The 21,395-nt window shown below is 43.0% G+C and overlaps 1 protein-coding gene across 4 annotated transcripts in view; it reads right to left on the bottom strand.

The window, feature by feature from the left end:
* The window catches only part of SHROOM4 (shroom family member 4), a 127,305-nt gene that overhangs the window by 16,004 nt on the left and 89,906 nt on the right, over positions 1–21,395 (bottom strand). For 2 of the 4 annotated variants that reach the window (XR_004434728.1, XR_004434729.1), the window contains exons 5-8: positions 14,634–15,458; positions 10,013–10,193; positions 5,675–5,944; positions 3,101–4,365 (exon numbers count right to left, since the gene is read on the bottom strand). Coding sequence is in view for 2 of the 4 variants with exons in the window: in XM_033200959.1 (XP_033056850.1) it covers positions 4,096–4,365; positions 5,675–5,944; positions 10,013–10,193; positions 14,634–15,458 (1,546 nt within the window). In the remaining 2 variants the exon portion in view is untranslated. Of the gene's footprint in view, positions 1–1,739; positions 4,366–5,674; positions 5,945–10,012; positions 10,194–14,633; positions 15,459–21,395 lie in introns of those variants that run through there. The other 2 variants (XM_033200959.1, XM_033200960.1) reach the window with 1 other exon arrangement.

Genomic DNA, 21,395 nt, shown 5'->3' with positions numbered 1-21,395 from the left:
AATATATCCGTAAGCTAAAGGGCAGAGCTGTGATCCTGAGGTCCTTCTAAGTAGAAAAATACCATGCTTCAATACTGTGATAAAACAACAGAAATATCCAATGGCTTGAACTCTGTGCCCTCTACTCAGGATGCTCTTGAAATAGATGTCTAAAAGCTGGTCCCCTGAAAAGGCTATGGCAGATCCTGCTACTTAATTGGGGATGATGAATGGTACAGCATCAATACCATCGCTCAGAGGCCAGGGAAATGGTTTAGGGATGTGGGTAACGGACTGGTCATATGTTTATCTGTGAGGGACTATGGATAGGTGACCAAATTCCTTTCCAGTATTTTCCAGCAGAATCTTTAGACTTACATCACCTGAGTCAAAACACAGGATATTTTTTTTTGTCCTTAGCACCTTTTATTGAAATATGACCCTTGATGACAATCTGGCAGGCATATCTATGTCAGCCAAGAAGGGAGTGGTGGAGGACACAAATGCAGAAACAATAAGATTTGGAAAAAGAATAGCTTCACATGGGATAGATGACCCCCAACAGCTGTACAACCAACATTGGTTCTTCATCTATAGAAACTGCCCCCTGCCCCACCCCCCCAAAAAGATCTACTAATCTTCAATAATATAATATGCTGTTGCAGAAATATTATTGGCATAGAAAACTCCTCTGGCAAAGACAGTGGGAGTCACCAAGCTCCAAATGGGTTCAAGTGGCCAGAAATGGGCCCAGGTTCCTCCATCTGGGGCCTGCTAGTGGCAGAGCAGCACTGTCAGGGAGGGTTGGGTTCAGGATGTGGCTCTGGTGTGCCTGAGCAGCTTTTTGGCACACGAGGTTAAATGGAAAACAGAACCTGAACCTAACCTTGAAAGAGGCTTTTTAACTTTTCACCTCTCCTTTTCTCTGCTTCCAATTTCTTCCTTTCTAGGGCTTTATTTTCAGTGTCTCTGTCTTATTCTGTCAGATTCTACTTGGGCATTTACGACTATATCCTGGCTGAGTCTCCAGCTGTGGGATCAGGGAGATTCAATTATCCAGAGCCCTGGGAGGTGGCAGGAGGGGTTGCGGGGACATGTGATAGTAACTCATGCACTGACTTCTCTATCTATCAACCATCATGCTTGCCTATTACCCATGGGACCTATATAAGTATTTGAAGGGAAAAAGCAGAAGTCAAGACCAATAACTGTCTTTGGGGACCTCCCTTGGCCTGCCTTCCAAACTGCTACTCACCGGCAGGCCGTGGAGGAGGGCTGAGTCCAGGAACTGAGAACAGGGGAGAGACACTGCATTTCAAGTAATACTGGCAGCTTTGCAGCACTATCACACACAATGAGATTGCCCTGGCAGGATGTGGCACGCCAGTGTCTGTTTAGCAGTTCACCTTTATCTACCAAGCTTCACTGCAAGGTATACTTTTGGGGTTATTTTTTAAGGGCTTTGGCAACTTTCCCTCCATGTGAAAATGAGCATCCTTGTGTTCTGATTCCAACTCTAGAAAGTAATTGAGATGGAATTAAGAACAAAAATAATAGAGTTAATAGTTTTGTTTTTGTTTTTGTTTTTGTTTTTTGAGACGAAGTTCCTCACTCTTGTCCCCCATGCTGGAGTGCAATGGCGCGATCTCGGCTCACTGCAACCTCTGCCTCCCGGGTTCAAGCGATTCTCCTGCCTCAGCCTCCCGAGTAGCTGGGATTACAGATGCCTGCCAGCACGCCTGGCTTATTTTTGTATTTTTAGTAGAGACAGGGTTTCACCATGTTGGCCAGGCAGGTCTTGAACTCCTGACCTCAGGTGATCCACCCGCCTCAGCCTCCCAAAGTGCTGGGATTACAGGTGTGAGCCACCGCACCCGGCCTGGAGTTAATAGTATTTTTGGTGTCATAAACTTAAGGTGCAACCAATCACATGCTGACTAGAAAAACTCAGACTACGGCCATAGTGTCCAGGTAAGTGACCATTCTTTTCCCTAGGCCCATATTCCCAAAAAGGTGTTCTAGCCAACAAATCTGAGAATGATGAAACATACCGGCCTCATCCTCCCAATAGAGGACATCTCAATTTGCTCATTCTTTGTCCTAGAGCCTGCTCAGAAGAAAAGATGACAACTATGGCCTCCATTGAAAGCACTCCCCTACCTTCTCAATCTTGGCTGGCTTGTGTAAGCCTCGCCCTTGCAAGCCACCAGCCTTCCTGAATAAAGTAGAATCTTCCACTGGAGGGAAGAATGGCAGGGTTGCCATTCTAACAGTGTTTCTGGCAGCAGTACTAAGAGCAAACCCAGGGCTCCACAGAAAGTCTTACCCCACCCCCACCCCAGGACACCTGCTGGCCAAGATTCTCCCATTGTTTTCAAACACAATGAAGAGGAAATGGAAGCTAACGACAAGTATTTGTAACAGCAGCAAAAGTTCCTTGGCAAATTCTTTGGTTGAATGAGACATCCCTGCTGCTACAGTTGACCTTCAAGGACCCTGAGGAACTCAGCAGTAATTAGAAGAGATGCCAGGCCTTGGCTGGGTTGTGTGATACCAAGGATTGGCCCCAGTTAGTGAGGAACAGGGAGCTGAGCTGGATAACAGGGCAGCATTTGGCCATAACCCCCTTCTTGCTATCATCCACCTGAGGGCTGCTTTTCCAGCAGAGAAACTAGCTACTGGTGTCAGGGCCTTGGCAACAGCAGCAGTTTAGTTGTTTGTATGCCTAAGATCCTGGCTGGGTCATCAGTTGCTCTGGGGAGCTGGCTCTGGCTGGAGCTCCCAGCTACCTTGGGTTTTGGTTCCCTTGAGCCAGGTCACAGGCTGAGAAAGCAATGGTTAGAGGAGTTTCTCCTGAGCTCACCTCTACTCATCCCATAGCTTGGAGATGGTAGAGAATGGCTGAATCTTTCTCCGTTTCAGGAGATTTCTTTGGTTTCAAAAAGAAATCAGTAAGAAAAACTTGAACCCTGCTGGGGAATGCTAAACTCACAGTCACTTAGACTTTAAAGGAAGCACAAGACCAGGCCACAGTAGGGAGGCCCTGAGTTCAAGGGGAGAACTCCTTCCTAGACATTGGTAGCTATGGTGGGAACAATTCAATGCCTTGGCACTTGCTTACCTAGCCACGGTGGATTCAGGCTGATCTGCAGAAAATGCTTTCCTTCTGGGCTAACTTTTCCCTCTCCAACTCCCCTCTTCTCGCCTTATTAGTTAAAAAAGAAAAAAAATAATCAAAACATAAAAATAAATAAAATCAAAAGGCCATTTAAAATATAACAATAAGAACCCCTCCCCCAGTAATGAAACCTATATCTAGAAGTCAGTTTTAGTAGAGCTATTAATGGCCCATATGGTGAAGCCCTGGGGTAGGCACCTGGGCTAACCCCCAGCAATGTAAAGGAAAGATGAAACAAGAGGTGGTAGGAACAAAGTCTTAGGACAGGAAGAGGGTCACATTAGCCAGGGCTAAGACTAGGCCTCTTCCCCTGAACTTGCTGCTGGGAAAGGTAAGGGTAGAGTTGATTTAAAACTGGTTCCTTCCTAAGGAGCACCTGGGGGTACTCAACCTTTGCTTTCATTTTTTCAGTGTAATTCCTCCCTCTGTGCTTTCCCCTGCAAAGCTTGGGTGAGGCCCTGAAACTGGTGCCAGGTGAATGCCCTCAAGGCAGCCAGCTCTCCGTGAGAAATGGCTGGGCCACAAGCCCTGGGGAAGAGTAGAGCTGCAAGGCAGCTTCCCTTTGAGCCTTTAGAGGCTGTTGATGATATGGGTGGGTGATAAGCACTTGGTGTCTTTGGTGTCCTAGTACAAAGCAGAATGAAGGCACTTCCTTGGTTCTCTGTGCAGCAAGTACTTGCCCTTGGCAACTGTGGGAAGGAGAGTGTGGTTGTAAGATCACACCTTGCTGCAGCTCCCTTGGGTAGAAGCTTGTGGCTTCCCCAGGGTCTCCTAGCTGGTTAGGACCACTGCTAGGGAAGGGGCAGTGAGAGACATCCAGGGTAGAGGGCTGGAACAAACTGCTAATTGCTATCTACTTGCTGAGAAACTGCTAACAAAGATTGAAAGCACTTCCCACTGTGGCTGGGCAGGGATGCCGTGGCAGAGTGCTGGTAGAATTAGAAATTGCTGGGCCCCAGGAGTAGACTCTCCCTGAGACATTTGAGCTGCTCTTCCCCAAGCTTGATCTTCTCCTCCAGCTCTCGCTGTTCAATGATGAGAGCAGATTTCATCTTGACAAAGTGCTGGTAATCTTGGAGCTGGTCCTGAGGCAGGTAGCGGGACACCATGCCAAACACCAACTTCTCCCGGCGGTCCACGTGCTCCTTCAGCTCCTTGGCATCTGCCAACTGCCCCGTCAGCTGCTGCTTCTTCTCTATCAGCACCAACTGGGGAAGCAGAGGACCAATTAAGGGCTCTCCCAATTACCAGACATCTGTCCAACAGTGCTGCCTAGCAGTGCTCCACCAGAGGTGCTGCCACAAAGCGGCTACACATTCTGCTAATTAGTCAGTCCTAGATTTTCTGCCCTGAAGTCCACCTCCATGCAAAAGCCTTTGTTTCCAGTAGCAGGAGGGTAAACATGAAAACAATTCTGGATAGGGGGTGTGAAATCACCTCTTTCCATCCCTTTAAGGCTGTCTTCAATGTAGGGACCACCACTGGGTTTGGGGTAGAGGAAGGCTCTGACAAAGCCAACCTGTGTCCCTTTCATCTGGTGAACAACTGTCACTGTGGAGGTACTTTCTGTATGGTGTGTGTGTCTGTGTGAGTGGATATGTGTGAGTATATGTGTCCATGTATGTATGTATATGTATGTGGATATGTGCCTCTTGTTGTGCATTCAAAGGTATATCCAGAGCCACTTGTATAGGGAAAGGTGAGGCAATTTTGTTTCAGGAGCATATGCATAGTGACCCAACCTGTGAAACTGATAGCTTTCCAATCTCACTACTTGATGAGACCTACCCCTCCAACTCTAGAGTGAGGCAAAACTGCTGCTGCTACTACTACTACTGGGAGCTAGCATTGATTCAGTGTTTACCTGTCCCAGGCCCTGTTTTATGTAATTAACATAAACTAATTTAATTCTCACAATAATCCCATAAGGCAGGTAGTATGTTCATGTCATTTTATAGATGAAGAGATTGAGGCAGAGTGACGTTACGTGAGTTGTCCACAGTCACACAGCTAATAAATGGTAGGGCAAGAATTTCAGGGCACTTAAAAGCCAGTGTTCACACTCGTGTTTTTTCTTTTCTTTTCTTTTCTTTCTTTCTTTTTTTTTTGAGACAGGGTCTTGCTCTGTCACCCAGGCTGCAGTGCAGTGGCACAATCTTTGCTCACGGCAGCCTCCGCCTCCCAGGCTCAAGCAAGCCTTCCACCTCAGCCTCCGGAGTAGCTGGGATTATAGGCATGCACCACCACGTCAGGCTAATTTCTGTATTTTTAGTAGAGATGGGGATTCATTAAGTTGCCCAGGTTGGTCTCAAACTCCTGGACTGAAGCAACCTTCCTGCTTTGGCTTCCCAAAGTGCTGGGATTATAGGCATGAGCCACCGTGCCCCTCCTCAGTGCTCACACGCTTTTAACCCTATGTTCTACTGTTTCCCATAGTAGCCCAACTTGAAAGAGGGAGCCCTGAGAAGAAATAAATGGCATTTCCCTCTACCCACACCCCAGAGACCCCAACTCTACCTTCTCCTGGTTGGCTTCTGAATCGATGCTGTTGAGAGCATTCTCCACCCGGGCCAGTCGTCCAGAGAGTGACAGCAACAGGTTGACCACTTTGTCCAGGTCCCCAACAAATGAGCGGTACTTTTCAAATTCATTGGATTTGCAGACGGCTTTTAAGTTGGCCTCCACCTCCTCCCCAAGGGCAGAATTGGCATTGATGTCCTCTAGCAGCCCTCGCTGGGCCTCCCGCAAGACAGAAAGTTTTCTGCTGATGCTTTCAATAAGCTGTATCTAGGGGAATTAAATAGGAGAAGACAAAGGATGAGAATGGGGATCAACAGAAACTGATTGTGCCTGTAACCTCTGTTTTGGAATCCAAGGAACAGATGGTGGCTCTATCCTAGTAACTGGAAACAAAGAAAACTTGGGCAAGTCATGAGCAACTCCAGTCTTTTGGGCAAGCGCCTTCTATCCATCTGGTAGGGATCTCCATGTCACCACCAAACTTTTTGGCATTGGGTAAGTGGTATCCATGCACTAAGTTTCATTTACCAAATGCAACTTGATAAATACTTGCTGGGACTTTTTTTTTTTTTTTTTTTGAGATGGAGTCTCGCTCTGTTGCACAGGCTGGAGTGCAGTGGCACCATCTCAGCTCGCTGCAACCTCTGCCTCCCAGGTTCAAGCGATTCTTGTGTCTCAGCCTTCTAAGTAGCTGAGGTTACAAGTGCACGTCACGGATGCCAGGGCTAATTGTGTGTGTGTGTGTGTGTATTTTTAGTAGAGATGGGGTTTCATGATGCTGGCCAGGCTGACCTCAAGTGATCAGTCCCCCTCAGCCTCCCAAAATGCTGAGATCACAGGTGTGAGCCTCTGCACCCAGTCCCTTCCTGGGACTATTTAATAAATAGGAGCTACAGTCCTTGTGAGAGCCTAGGATGGAAAAGCATTTGCCCTAAGGTATTTGCCTATCACTTCATTCATTCTCCTTCAATCCATTTAAGTACCTCTCAAGTTCATGGCACTTTGCTAGATCTTTGCTTCCTTAGCTTGGCTTTTGAGGCCTTTTGGTAGGACTGTGAGTTCTGGAGTTATAACAACTGGGTTTGACTTATAGCTTTGCCACTTCGTAGCTGTGGGAATTTGGGTAACGACATTATTCAGCTTCACTTTCTTTATCTGTAGGATGGGGATAATTGCTTTACCCACTGCCTTGAGTCATAATAAGGAGTCAATGAGATTACGCATGCAAAGTGCTTGGCCTATAGTAAGTGGTGCATAAAAGCTAGGCTGCTATTATTTATTACTCAGTCTGGCCCCACCTTGCCATTCTAATGTCCCTCCTCAGAGCCTTTCAGAATTAGCTCCCCACTCTCTCTGTGTTCACAACGCTCATTCTGTGTTCCTGAGTAGCTTATGCAGTTCCACCTACTCTTTATCTCTTTTTTCATTTTGGTTATTCCTAAATTTCTTCAGGGGACAGCTCTGCCCCTCCCCTCCCCCACAGGAAGCCCTCCTCTGTAAGTCTTCTCTCAGTGATCTTTTTTGGTCTGCGCTTTTAAGTATTTAGAATTAGAACCCTATAGTGTAACTTGAAGTTCCTCACTTTCTATTCTATGTGTGTGTCTGATCCCTCACCTGCTATTGATTATAAGTTTCTTAAGGGAAGTGCTGTCTGTGTCTTCTGATTTGTCTCCCCTATAGGTGAGTACAGTCACAGGGAAGTACAGTGGAGTTTTAGAATCAGGGACATCTGAATTCCAATTCCACCTCCAAACCCTATGGCCTTAGGATAGATACCTAATCCCACTAAGACTTGTGTTTCCTCATCTGTAAAGTGGATACCTCCTCAACTCCAGAGATTTTCTGATGGTTAAATGAAACCACATAAGTAAAAGACTTAGTATTATGACTGGCACTTAAATGCACAACGCATGTTTACTAATGCTATTATTATTACTATATTAGTTCTACAACATACTCCAAACTAATAGATACTCGTCTAGCTGCAAGGTTATGACAAGAATGGCCCTGTCCTAGGCTGCCCATAGCCTCTGTAGCCAGTATTGCTTTGTGGTTAAGAGCACAGAGACTCCAGTGCCAGACTACCAGAGTTTGAACTCCCGCTCTGCTGCAAAGTAGTGGTATTATATACAACCTTGAGCAAATTACTCAACCTCTCTGCACATCAATTTCCACATCTAAAAACTAGGAAAACAAGAGGACCTACCTCATAGAGTTGTTGTGAGAATTAAATAAGCTAACACATGTCACGTGTTTAGAATAGTATCTTGTACATAGGAGTATGCTTCAGCGTATGTTTTAATCTTATTCTAGCCCAGCACTGGGACCACAGGCTTGTAGTTTTCTGGAATGTATTCCTCTCTAGTAGTTTATTTAGAGATGTCCAAGTGACCAAGACTAAGAAAGCCTCCCCCAGGTTCCAAGACCTGTTGTCATATTTCAGAGTTCTTCAAAAGTCAGGAGATCACCATGATCTCAGTCTGAAGTATAATAGGTTTGCATCTGGGGAAAATTCCAAAACCCACTGGGAACTGGGGATCAGTGATATGAATAAGGCAACACAATTAGATGCCAAGAGGCTACCAGTTATATTCCCACCATCTGCTCTCCCAAATAAAAGTCAATGCTGGGGACAAAGGATGGCTGGGGGCCATCTGGAAAATGATCCACTTGGAAAATCACCTTCCCACCCCAGTCCCCAGGCTCCAGGGATAGATGGAAGGATAAAAGTGGAGAGAGCCCTTTATTTCTTGGAACTTGTGCTCTATAACCTGAACCTCAATCCTGGGGAAGTATGGTAGATAGAGCTGTGGAGTCATCACAGATCCAGCCAGAGCTGAGTTGTTTTCTCTGGGACATCACAAATTGGTGACATTCCTCACCTTTCTTCCTCAGAGACAAAAACTGTCATAACCCACCCACAATCACTTGAGTTCACTTTCTGTTGTTCTGTGCTCTGCCATTTCTGATCATCTTTCTCTTTTCCTGGTCAGACTTCTTTTATTAGGTTTGTCCCCGTAGAGGCCAAGCCCTGAGTAAGCTAGGAGTACCCCTGCTCAGGGAACATGAAATCCAAGGAAGCAGACATCTGCATCAATAAAACTTTAACATCACCGTGCTTCCAATTCTTCCCCTGACATTTTGCTTCAGATGGGAAATTGGAGGAAGGACTCTTGCAAATGGCCCTTTACCTTCCTACGGGTCATGTCCTGAAAGAAATATGGGCAGAAGAACAATTTACAATGAGTTCAGATGTCCACAAAGAGGTAAATTGAGCCTTTGCGGTTGCCATGACAACCTATTTGCTTATGAAATACAATAGGTAAGTGCAGGGAGGGGAAAGTGATTCCAAGAATTCGATTAGAAAACCAGACTAGTGGTACTTAGACAAAGAAAGGAAAGCTTGGAACAACAACAACATCATCATCTCCACTTAACTATTTTGTACTTTTAAGACTAATTGACTATCCTTGCAAATAAATACTAAAGTTTGCCAGCCTATAATTTGTCCTTATTTTAGTCTCTTCTGTCTCCCAGAAAGTTGCACAAAGAACAAAAATCAATGGCACTGCCATTGGTTAGAAGAGCCCACTGGCAGAAACTCTGATGTGCTCTGGGTAGTGACTTACTTACAAGGCTGGCTTAATTCAGAGAGACAGCATGTACTGTAGAGTAGAAATTCAGACAGTCCTGACTTCAAGTGCTGGATCTACCATTTAGTCTGTAACCCCTGGGCAAATTAGTCCCTTCAACTAGTAAAAAAGGGATAATAATATCTGCCTTGTTGGGCTGTTCTTTTTTTTTTTTTTTTGAGACGGAGTTTCACTCTTTGTTGCCCAGGCTGGAGTGCAGTGGCGCGATCTCAGCTCACTGCAACCTCTGCCTCCTGGGTTCAAGCGATTCTCCTGTCTCAGCCTCCTGAGTAGCTGGGATTACAGGTGCCCGCCACCATGCCTGGCTAATTTTTGTATTTTAGTAGAGACGGGGTTTCGCCGTGTTGGCCAGGCTGGTCTCAAACTCCTGACCTCAGGTGATCCACCCACCTTGGACTCCCAAACTGCTGGGATTACAGGCATGAGCCACCGCGCCCGGCCCTTGTTGGGTTGTTCTAAGGATCACAGAGACAATAATGATGATTATGACTGTTATTATTATTATTGACTGGATCAAAAATAGACTGGAATTGGATCTGTGAGAAACCCAGAGAGGCTGTATGATTTCCATACTGAAAATATGGGAATGCAAGATGTTCTAGAGAGTGTAGAAGGCTGGTCATCCTCTAGACACATTCAAGCTAAATTCTGAAAATCTCTAGGGCACATCAAAACACTTTACCTTTTTTTGAGCCAGTTCATGGTCAACTTCCTCCTCTCCTAGGCCAATCTCTGCCATCTCAGGTTGGTCTTTCAGTTTGTTCAGCAGCTCTGCCTTGGCCACAGAAATATTGTAATAAGCCGAGTAAGAGGTAGGGATTCCTGGGGCCCCTGGAGGAGGCGAAAAGGGCTGAAACTCTTGTCTGTGGAAAGAAAGAATGACCATTTGAGCACCTCTGCTGAGAGATTGCTGACATTTCTGCTTTTTACTTTCTCCACCTGAAAAATGGAACCCTGCTTCACCAAGGAGCTGAGAAAAATGGAAAAGGCACTGTTCAAATGTAAACAGGCCACATGAAGGCAAACTGGAGTTAAGTAAAGGCAAGTTTTAAGAACTTAGAAGGCTATTTCCATGCCCCTGACTTCATCGGCTAGGGGGACTTCTTTCGAGATCATATGGTTTGGTCATTAACACTCAATTAAAATCCAGAAAAACTGGCAGGCCCTAAAAGTTCTGGACTTCTGATCACCATCCCTTTGGTGCATGGCCCCAGTATGTGGATCCCAAAGTAGGAGCTAGGTGGTAGAGAAGTATCTGAGACCTTAGCTATTGGTTCTCCAAGCCTGTTGGCCTCCCTCAGACCTACCCCTGGATCTCAACCCATCCTGGCTCTATCTAGTCTTCTTGCTTACAAAGGCACCCTGTGGCCTTCCTGGACACTCGCATCATTTTCTCTTTTCCAATGCCACTCCTACTTGAAATGGACCCTCTGCTACAGATCTCCCACAGCAAAGAGGTCACCCGTGACCTCAACAGTGGCCACCACGTTGGAGGCTGTAGTTAGCACCCTGTCAGGGACTTGTCACCGCCCAGCACATATCTCATGAGCTCTTCTGACACTGCCTGCTGTAGGGCAGGCCTTCAGCCTGAAAAGGGATAGCATCTCTCCACTTCTGGCATATTCCCAATGGCTCTTGCCTCCTCCATGGTTGTAGAATGAAATGGGGAAAAAAATGGAACCAGTTGGCACCCAGGGACTTGACAAGTGTAGCAGCAGACCCTGTTGTCTTGGGTTCACCAAAGCCTGTGGGGCTGAGGCATTGCTTCTCAGAGCCCCAGCTCATGAAATAGAACTTCTCCTCAGGAAAAAAAGTAGTTCTGGTTCCATGCTGGCTTGGGTTTGGCCTCTTCTGCCATCAAAGCTTCCGGTCTGGTATGAGGAAGGAAGTAGAGAGAAATGCTACAATGTCAGGTCTCAGCGACGGAGGGGCAAATAATTTCGCCCATGGTTTATGCTAGGGAGTGGTCCACCCTCACTATATTCTCACTGCCTGCTAGCCACTCCCATCCTCCACCTGTCTGTGTCACTACCCCTTCACTAACCTCTAGCTGTTTGAAAGGGAAAATAGGAGAAACTCATTAGTCATTTTTGCAGCTATTTGCAGTTCTTAGATAAAGGTCAAAAATAATGGTTAAAAGGCTCCACAGCTATTTACTGATTCATGTTATGCTGTCTCCTAATTCATCACACAAAAGAAAGTTTGGCACACCAATATTCTTTATCCTAGGTAAATTCATTTATATGTAAGTTTCAAGCTTGTAACATTGATAAAAGAACAATACTAGTTAACATGCATACCATACTTACCATGCCCCAGAAACCATCCTAAGATAAATACACACACACACAGGTATATAAATATATAATTGAATGTTCATGAAAATCATTATACAGATAAGGAACATGAGGCAACAAGAGGTAAAGTGACTTCCCCAAGGTCACCAGACATTAAATGACAGACCTGCGATTTGCACCTGGACCACCTGACTCTAGAATCTGTGCTTCATGCCACTATGCCATCCTGCCAAAGGGACAACTTGAGATCATATAAAAGCCTACATGTAAGGAATTTTCTGGCTGGAGTATATCTATGTTAGCAGATAATAGAGAATATTCTGGAGGAAATATGAAGGTCTGAACTTAGGGAATTCCTATCTACAAGAAAAATATCTAGGGTGCGTGTGAAAGTTCTGTGTCAGAAGGCGTTATAAAGGAAAAAAAAGGATGTGCTACTTGGAGACTCAGTTCCCCAGCATAAACATCCCTGCGTCATATTATAGTATATCATATTAGGCACTATGTTCTAGGGATCCTTTCCTTATCACTTCCATTAACAGGGAAGGGATTATAGGTGATCTATGAGAACATAATTGGAATTTGATAGTAAACATCAAAGCAAAAATCAGATTCCTTTCACAGGGCACTGAGAAGAAATGCATAGAGTCCATAAAGCAAGCTATACCTATACCTGAATCAGAGTTATTAGACTTAATAATACTTGATTATTCCACTAACTGGCTTCTGTGTGTACCCAGCATTTTTTAACGGAATAGTATGTAGGTTATAGAGGTACTAGAGTTTAACTTGGCTGAAATTAGGATGTCTTTGTTTGCATTTTAGATTCAAAATATTATGCATCTATATGTCCCTTACAAAATCTTAAAGCTGCTTCTTTCTGGCTAGGGCACTGTCCTCTCCTAGGGTCTGGAACAGAATCTTCTTCAAGAGCCCAGAGATCCTGGGAGGATACAGCAAGCATAGTGAGCTACCTGAGATCTTGTGATAAAGTTACTTTATCTCCCTAGGCCTCGCCTTTCTCATCTAAGAAATGGAGAAGATGAATGGTAACTATTTCATAGGTTTACTTTGATGATTAAATCAATTAATACACAAAGTGCTTAGAACAATGCATGGCACATAGTAAGCAATCAAAAAAATATTAGCTATGTTGGGAATGATGCTGTTCCTTAAATTTCCATCACTCAAAGGAGCATCTAATTGATTTTGTAGCCACAAGCAGAGCTGTGTGCAAACAAATGTTTTCCCTTACATCTCATAGTCATTAAAAATAAATCTCTGGAGCAAGTTACAAGATCTCTAGTAATAGTGATTTCTTTCTGTCTGGCCAAGGTGCTAAGTCAAAGTGAGCTACATAAAGAAGGAAGAACCAGGGCGTGTAACTGCTGCCTCTGGTACACCTTGCCCTACAGTAGAGAAGAGGACCCTGTGACTCCTGGCCTATGGGAAGAACAAGATCTCTCTGGGAGAGGCTGCCTAGAAAGGCAAACTAAGCATGGGCTTTGGAGTCAGACAGCCCTGGCTTTGAATCTTTGCTGTGTAACTTGGAATTAGTTAGTTTCCTCATCTGTCAAATGGGGATAATAATGGCTAATAGGGCTATTGGGAGGATTAAATGAAATAATGGACACATACGTCTAGCAGTATCTGGTATATAATAAATACTAATAAATGTTCATCCATTCATTTATTTGTTCTTTCTTCTTAAATATTTGTTAAGTGCCTACTATTTGGAGGTCATTTTCCCTTTTCCCTGCTATGATAGATAACAATCACAGGTATTTTTCACAAAATGTTTTCTAATTACAGTGAGAATGCTCCCCAGGTAGAAGAACAGCTTGAGAAGCAGCCACACGGGATCTACGGACGGATTCTTACACAGTGCCTGGGAGCCAGGCCCTGTAAATGCTGTGCTTATGGCATCTTGGGCTGGAAAACTGATCAACTAGCTCCAGATAGCCAATTCACAGATTTGTCTGTCAATAAAAGACACGATAACAAGGTACTTCTAACCGCAACAAGTCTCAGGCAAATTCCTGCTATAAAGAGAGTTAAAGAAAGCACTCATAAGCCACCTGCCTCCCGAACCTCAGCCCTAGCAAAGAATGGGCTGAGCTCTCCACAGGAGAGCAGGCGGAGCCGGTGACAGCCGGAGCACTGAGCAATAATAGCAGTGATGGTCCTGGAGCTTTTGCTTTGGAGCAAAATAAATTTTAAAAAAACCAGTCATGCACTATAGGGCATGCAGATGACAACTGGCTCAGTGGAGTGAACAAACACTGGCAGTTCTGCTGCCAGAACACACTCTTTCTTTGGCCTCCCTGCCCAGGCAGCTCACCCTGTCAAATACCACCTATTACCCACCCATGTGAATGCAAAGAGGCAGGTAAACAAGGAGGGGAGAAAGTGGAAGAGAAAAAGAACGTCCTTAACGATTGTAAGGAATTATCAAGGCATAAAGCACCCAGTCCCAGGAATACCTGTGATGCTGGCGGTTGTTGGGGGAAGAGTTTAGAAGCCCAGGCTACTTGTCCTAGAGCAGAGGCAGGTCAGTTGTGAGCTGGCCTCTTATCTGGAGGGCAATCAGAAGAGAAAGACAGAAAAAATGCCCAAGCCAGTTTCTGGGAAAGACCTAGTACAGGCAACAAGTGTTCAATGCCTTTGAGATCAGGGGCCAGAAATTGATGGTGATGGATACTGTGAAGACACACTAAGGAAAAGTACAGTATTTTAATAAAGATATTTAGGGATAAGAACACGATATTTACTGAGTATCTACTATGTGCTAAGCATGGAGCTATATCCTTTATGCAGATTATCTTAATATTCACAACAATCATGTGATGCAAGTATCATTATACCCATTTTCCAGGTAAGAAAACTGAGGCTGGGAGCAGTTTAATTGGCCAGCCTGAGGTCATCCAGTTAGTAAATGGTGGAGGTAAAATTCAAACTTGTGTTGCCTGCCTCTTCAGGGGCCTCATATCTTTCATATGTACTTACTTGGTGGATTCAGTGGCTTCCTGTTCCGATGTCCTCCAAAGCCCACCAATGCCATAGTAGCAAGGGGGCTGAGCCTGCTCAGGTTGAGATCCCAAGTGACCCCTTATTGGAGGCAGGAAGTCACTGGAATGGAGTGCAAATGATTCTTGCTCTGCTGGGACACTTTGTGAACCCTGTCCCGAGCCCTCCAGGTGGCCAAGGCTGAGGGGTTGTGGCTGCTCCAGGACCTCCTCAGGATTGAGAGCACAGGAACCAGAGGTTTCTGAACTGAAATACTGGGGTGGCAGCTCCTCTTCCTCCTCCTCTGCCTCCTCCTCCTCCTCTTCTTCCTCTTCTTCTTCTTCTTCGTCCTCCTCCTCCTCCTCCTCCTGTTGCTTCTGCTGCTGCTGTTGCTGCTGCTGTTGCTGCTGTTGCTGCTTTTGCTGCTGGGCTGCACGAAAGAGCCTATACTTCTCCCAGTTGGGAGGAGGAGGGCGAGGAGGAGGAAAGGCCTTCTTCCTGGCTCCGAGAAGATCTGACTGGGTCTCATCGCCTTTGCTAAAGAGCTCCCTCCTATGCTGCCCCCAGGCCCGGGTGCTTTGGGGATCCAAGCTGATGTGACTCTCTGAGAAGGCACGGCTGCGCAGTGGGTGGGGCATGGAGGCAAGGGAGCTTCCCTCCTCATAAACTGAAGTTTCTTCTGATTTTTTCAAAGCATGTTTGAAGTCTCCAAGGAGGTCAAGAGAAGAAATTGCTCGGTAGCTTGACAAGTCCAGTGCTGGGTTCTCAAGGCAAGGATGGAAAGGGGTTGCCCATGAAAAGCTATTCTTGGAATGAGCCATTTCCCTGCAAAACATCAGATGAGTACTGAGAAAAACAAGCAAGTTGCAGCTAGGCCCATAGTTTGGTTGACAACATTTATATAAAATTTAAAATGTCCACAAAACAATGTAGTATGTGTAGTAAATGTAATAATAATAATAATAATATAATAATGATAGCTAACACTTACTGAGCATATACTAAATACTAGGCACTGTTTAAGTGTTTTCCATGTCTTCACTTATCTAATCCTTACAATAACCCTAGGAGGTAGCTATTACTATTGCACTGATTTTACAGTTGGGGAAACTGAGGCACAGAGCATTTAAGTAACTTACCTGGGGTCATAAAGCTAGTACGTGGTAGAGCTTGGATCTGAACTTGAAGAGTTTAGCTCCAAAGTCTGGATACACACACACTACCCCAGTCTGTTTATAGGAGTCAGATTTCATATGCTGTTTCCTGGGGTGTACAAGCCTGGTTATCCTGCCTCATCTGTTGTTTTTGTTTTTTCATTATAAAAATTTCGAATATTTGGCCGGGCGTGGTGGCTCACCCCTGTAATCCCAGCACTTTGGGAGGCCGAGGTGGGCGAATCACTAGGTCAGGAGATCGAGACCATCATGGCTAACAAGGCGAAACCCCATCTCTACTAAAAGTACAAAAAAAAAAATTAGCCGGGCGTGGTGGCGGGCGCCTGTAGTCCCAGCTACTCGGGAAGCTGAGGCAGGAGAATGGCGTGAACCCGGGAGGTGAAGCTTGCAGTGAGCAGAGATCGCGCCACTGCACTCCAGCCTGGGCGACAGAGCGAGACTCCGTCTCAAAAAAAAAAAAAAAAAAAAAAATCGAATATTTAGAAATGTACAGAGATTGATTGCTATAATACCCATGTTCTACCTATCACCCAGACTTAGTAAGTTTGAACACCTTGCCATTTATGTTTCATGAATTTTTCTTAAGAAGAAATAATACCCTTCACATAACTCTCCACTTCCATTCCCCTACTGTCTCTCTAGATGCAACCTGTATTATGAATTAGATATATATACTTTCTATATTTTTATACTTGTAACAAAAAACACCAAACAGGTCATTCATAGTTATCTGCTATTTTGGCTTTAAAATATCTCCTTCGGCCAGACACAGTGGCTTATGCCTGTAATCCCAGCACTTTGAGAGGCTGAGGTGGGTGGATCACTTGTGTCTAGGAGTTCAAGACTGCCCTGGGCAACATAGCAAGACCCTGTCTCTAATTTTTTTTTTCTTGTAATTAGCTGGGCATGATGGTGTGTGCCTTTAGTCCCAGCTACACGGGAGGCTGAGATGGGAAGATAGCTTGAGCCTGGGAGGTTGAGGCTACAGTGAGCCATCATTGCACCACTGTACTCCAGCTGGGGTGAGAGAGTAAGATCTTGTCTCAAACAACAACAACAACAACAACAAAACTCCTTCTAATGCAATTCCAATCAGGATTCTCAATAGGAATTTTTAAACTACATTTGACTACAGAATTTTTAGAAAATTAACTTGTAACGAAAGCAGGATATAATATTAAAGAGTATTCTGCTACAGAAGAAATGGGGGAGGGTGTAAGTAAGGGATAAAGTATATTATAAAATAATTGTAATTAAAACAGTGTGTTATTGATCAACAAAACAGAATACAAAATTCAGAAACAAAGCAGACTACCTATAAAAACGTCATATACATAATCTTCCCCCAAAAAGGAGATAAAGAAATATTACTTAATAAATCTTTTTGAGATAACTGCAAAGCAGTGCTTTTTGGAGCTGCATCATATATTATATACCAAAATAAATTCCAGATCAAGAGTCATGGATATGTGTGTGTGTGTGTGTATATGTGTATGTGTATATATAATTTTAATATATTATATATGTTATATGTGTATATATTATGCACATATATAACATAAGAAAAACTATCAGAAAATTAAAAAGACTATCATTATGAGGTGAAATAAGATTCTCATAAGCATAGAAGAAAATCTCCAAATAAGTCCAGGTTTATTGGAATATACATAAAAATTCAAACTTCTGTATAATAAAGACTGACTAAAGCTAAAAGACATCTCTTTAGTCTCAGAGTATAAAGAGTTAAGCCCTCTAAGCCACAAGATCCAGTTTCCTGCTGTAGCCTGTGAGCAATCAGCATCATGCTAAGTCCTGCCCAGTGACAGGAAATTCCAGGGGTTCAATTAAATCATCATACAGAATATCCATTCAATAATCATGATGAAGATTGGAAATATTTCTTTAAAAAATAAGAATACACATAATGATAGCCAAACTCAGACAGAATGGAAGGCAAAATGTCCTTGATTCTCCTCTTATCCCACCCCCATTCTGGTCAGCTCACCACTCATGTGGACCAGAAATTCATATCCAGACATACCCACTATTTTCTTATTTGGGCCTTTGCAAACCTATAGATCATTAAGATTGTAACAATCCCTTTTGTGCAAACTGTTCCACCTGGCATATTCTCTCTCTCTCTCTCTCACACACACACGCACAAAGGTGATGGACAAGTGGAAAGTAAAAAATTGACAAATGTGTACCGGGCAGAGAAGCCTTTCCTGACTAGTTTATCAAAAATAGAGGCAACTTATATTTAATTATCCTTATTCTACTTCATTTTTTGAGTATTCATCTTCATCCCCACCTAATATCATATCACATACCTATTTTTACTCGATTATTTTCTGTTCCAATCTCTAACTAAAATGTAAGCTCCATGAGGGCAGGATCTTGTCTGTGTCATTCATAGGTTCTGGTGCCTGGCACACAGTAGGTGTTCAATAAATATGTTTAACAAGGAATTATGGTCAAAATTAAAGAAAAAATAAATTATGATACTCATTTAATACATAAGTTGAATTAAAGGCAAAATACAACAAATAAGACAAAGATGGGCACTATAATGTTAACAACTAGAACACGTGATGAAGATCTACCTCCTCTGATCTTTTATGCACCAAAAAACATAGCATAAAAATTCTTAAAGCAAAATCTACAGGAAATGCAAAGGTAGAAAACAAGTAGATGCCGGGCGCGGTGGCTCAAGCCTGTAATCCCAGCACTTTGGGAGGCCGAGACGGGCGGATCACGAGGTCAGGAGATCGAGACCATCCTGACTAACACGGTGAAACCCCGTCTCTACTAAAAAATACAAAAAACTAGCTGGGCGAGGTGGCAGGCGCCTGTAGTCCCAGCTACTCGGGAGGCTGAGGCAGGAGAATGGCGTAAACCCGGGAGGCGGAGCTTGCAGTGAGCTGAGATCGGCCACTGCACTCCAGCCTGGGCGACAGAGCGAGACTCCGTCTCAAAAAAAAAAAAAAAAAAAAAAAAAGAAAACAAGTAGAAACAAATATGAGACTGTTTCAGCTGATGACAGATCATGACAGTGAAAAACTAAGATAATGAGAAAGTCTAAATTTCTTCATATACTGAAACAGACTATATTTTTTTAATCAGGGGTCCATGAGCATATTTTTAATTGGCTATATACTGAGCCAGAAAATGGAAGTAATACAGACCATATTTTCTAATGACAATATGGTAACACTAGAAATTAATAACAAAATGAAAATTAAAATCTTTAGCATGTAGAAAATAAAGTGGGAAAAAATTCTTCCACTTTAGTCAAAGAGAAAATCTAATCTGAAATTGTTGAATACCTAGAAAATGACAACAATGGAAATATCAGAAGCTAGAGGATATGGTTGACTAAAGCAGTAGTTAAAGAAAAGCTTGTAGACCGGGTGTGACAGCTCACTCCTGTAATCCCAGCACTTTGGGAGGCTGAGGTGGGCGGATCACTTGAGGCCAGGAGTTCCAGACCAGGCTGCACAACATGATAAAACCCTGTCTCCACTAAGAATAGAAAAATTAGCCAGAGGTAGTGGCATGCGCTTGTAATCCCAGCTACTCGGGAGGCTGAGGCAGGGGAATTGCTTGAACCTGGGAGGCGGAGGCTGCAGTGAACTGAGATCACGCCAATGTACTCCAGTGCTCCAGCCGGGTTGACAGAGTAAGACTCTGTCTCAAAAAAAAAAAGAAAAAGAGAAACTTGTAGCCTTAAATACTTATATTAGTATGTAAGAACGAATAAAAATAAATGAATTAAGCATTTAACAAAAGAAGAAAAGAATCATAAAAATAAACCTAAAACAAGCAGAAAGATAATAAAACTAATGGCAGAAATTAATATACTAGAAAACAAATGATAGAATAATTAAAGCCAAAACCAATTCCTGAAAAGAAAATAAAAAAACAATGAAACAGGTTAACCACTTGCTAATCTAATTTAAAAAACACCCAAACGCACAAAATTAGAAATTGAGAAATAACCACAGTTACAGAGTAAATGAAAAGGGTAAGAAAATACTTTGTTGTATCCCATAAAACAAATGTGAAAACTTAAGGTATTTCTCTACAAAACAAATATTACCAAAACTGATTGCAGAAAAATGAGAATATATAAACCCACCAGTTACCATAGGGGAAAAAAGTATAAATCTGACCAAAAAATAGCACAATCACATAGTCTTGTGTTAATTCTACCAACCTTCAAGGAAAAAAAATCAAACCAATGTTATTTACACTTTCTAGAATCTGGAAATCTAGAGAATAGAGAGAGAAGAAAAGATTCTTGCATTATATTGATACTAAAACCCAGCAAACAGAACAGAAAAGCAAACTAGAGACCAATCTCATCTGAGAATACAGATGCAAAAATCTTAAATAAAATATTAGCAAACAGAATCTAAGAGGATGTTAAGAAATATAATACACCATGATCAAGTGGGGTTCATCCTAGAAATGTAAGACTGGTTCAGTAATAAAAAATCTACTGATATAATTGACAACATTAATAAATCAAAGGATAAAAGGTACATAACAATTTCCCTAATGCTAAAATGTATTTGATAGCAATTCAACATCATTTCCAGATTTTAAAAAAAACCTAACAGAAAAAGATGTCTATTTCCATAATACCATCATTATCATCAGACTTTTTTTTTTTTAAGTCAAAAGTCCATATGTGCTTAATGGCAAAACACTAGAGGTATACCTATTAAAAACAAGAACACGGCAAAGGTGCCCACTTTCCCCACTAATATTAATACTGTTCTGAAAGCAATAGTGCAATTTGACAAAATAAAGATGCACACATTGGAAGAAGGGGTATCTTCTCATTATGTATAGATGACACAATTATTTATCTGGAAAATTCATCAGAAATTTATTTTTTGAGACAGAGTCCAGTTCTGTCACCTAGGCTGGAGTGCAGTGGCATGATCTCTGCTCACTGCAACCTCTGCCTCCCAGGTTCAAGCGATACTCGTGCCTCAGCCTCCCAAGTAGCTAGGACTATAGGCATGCACCACCATACCCAGCTAATTTTTGTATTTTTAGTAGAGACAGGTTTTGTCATGTTGCCCAGGCTGGTCTCAAACTCCTGGCCTTAAGCAATCCACCCACTTCGGCCTTGCAAAGTGCTAGGATTACGGGCATGCACCCCTGAGCGCAGCCTCATCATAAACGATTTAAAAATGAATACCAACAACAGGAAAATTCAGTAAGGTGTCAGGGTACAAAATTCATATATAGAAATCATCTTTTCTATATAGATGCAACAATTAGTTAGAATATATAATGGAGGGGAAAATCACATTTACTGCAGCAAGTATAAAGATAAGATGCATAGAAATAAACCTAACAAGATATATGCAGGATCTATACGCAAAAACTTTAAAACTTATTGAGAAACATAAAACTAGATGCACATAAATGAAAGGACTCACAATTTCCTAGTGACGACGACTCAACATTGTTAAGATGCCAACTCTAAGTGAATCTATAAAATTAATAGGAACTCAATAAAATTGTCAACAGATTGCATTTTGGAACATTATTGTAAATTTCATATGGGAAA

Source organism: Trachypithecus francoisi, unplaced genomic scaffold (assembly GCF_009764315.1).
Source record: "Trachypithecus francoisi isolate TF-2019V2 unplaced genomic scaffold, Tfra_2.0 Lachesis_group6, whole genome shotgun sequence".
NCBI classification, from domain to species: Eukaryota; Metazoa; Chordata; class Mammalia; order Primates; family Cercopithecidae; genus Trachypithecus; species Trachypithecus francoisi.
The sequence above is the reverse complement of the archived record's forward strand: the minus strand, read 5'-3'. Positions and strand labels throughout refer to the sequence as shown.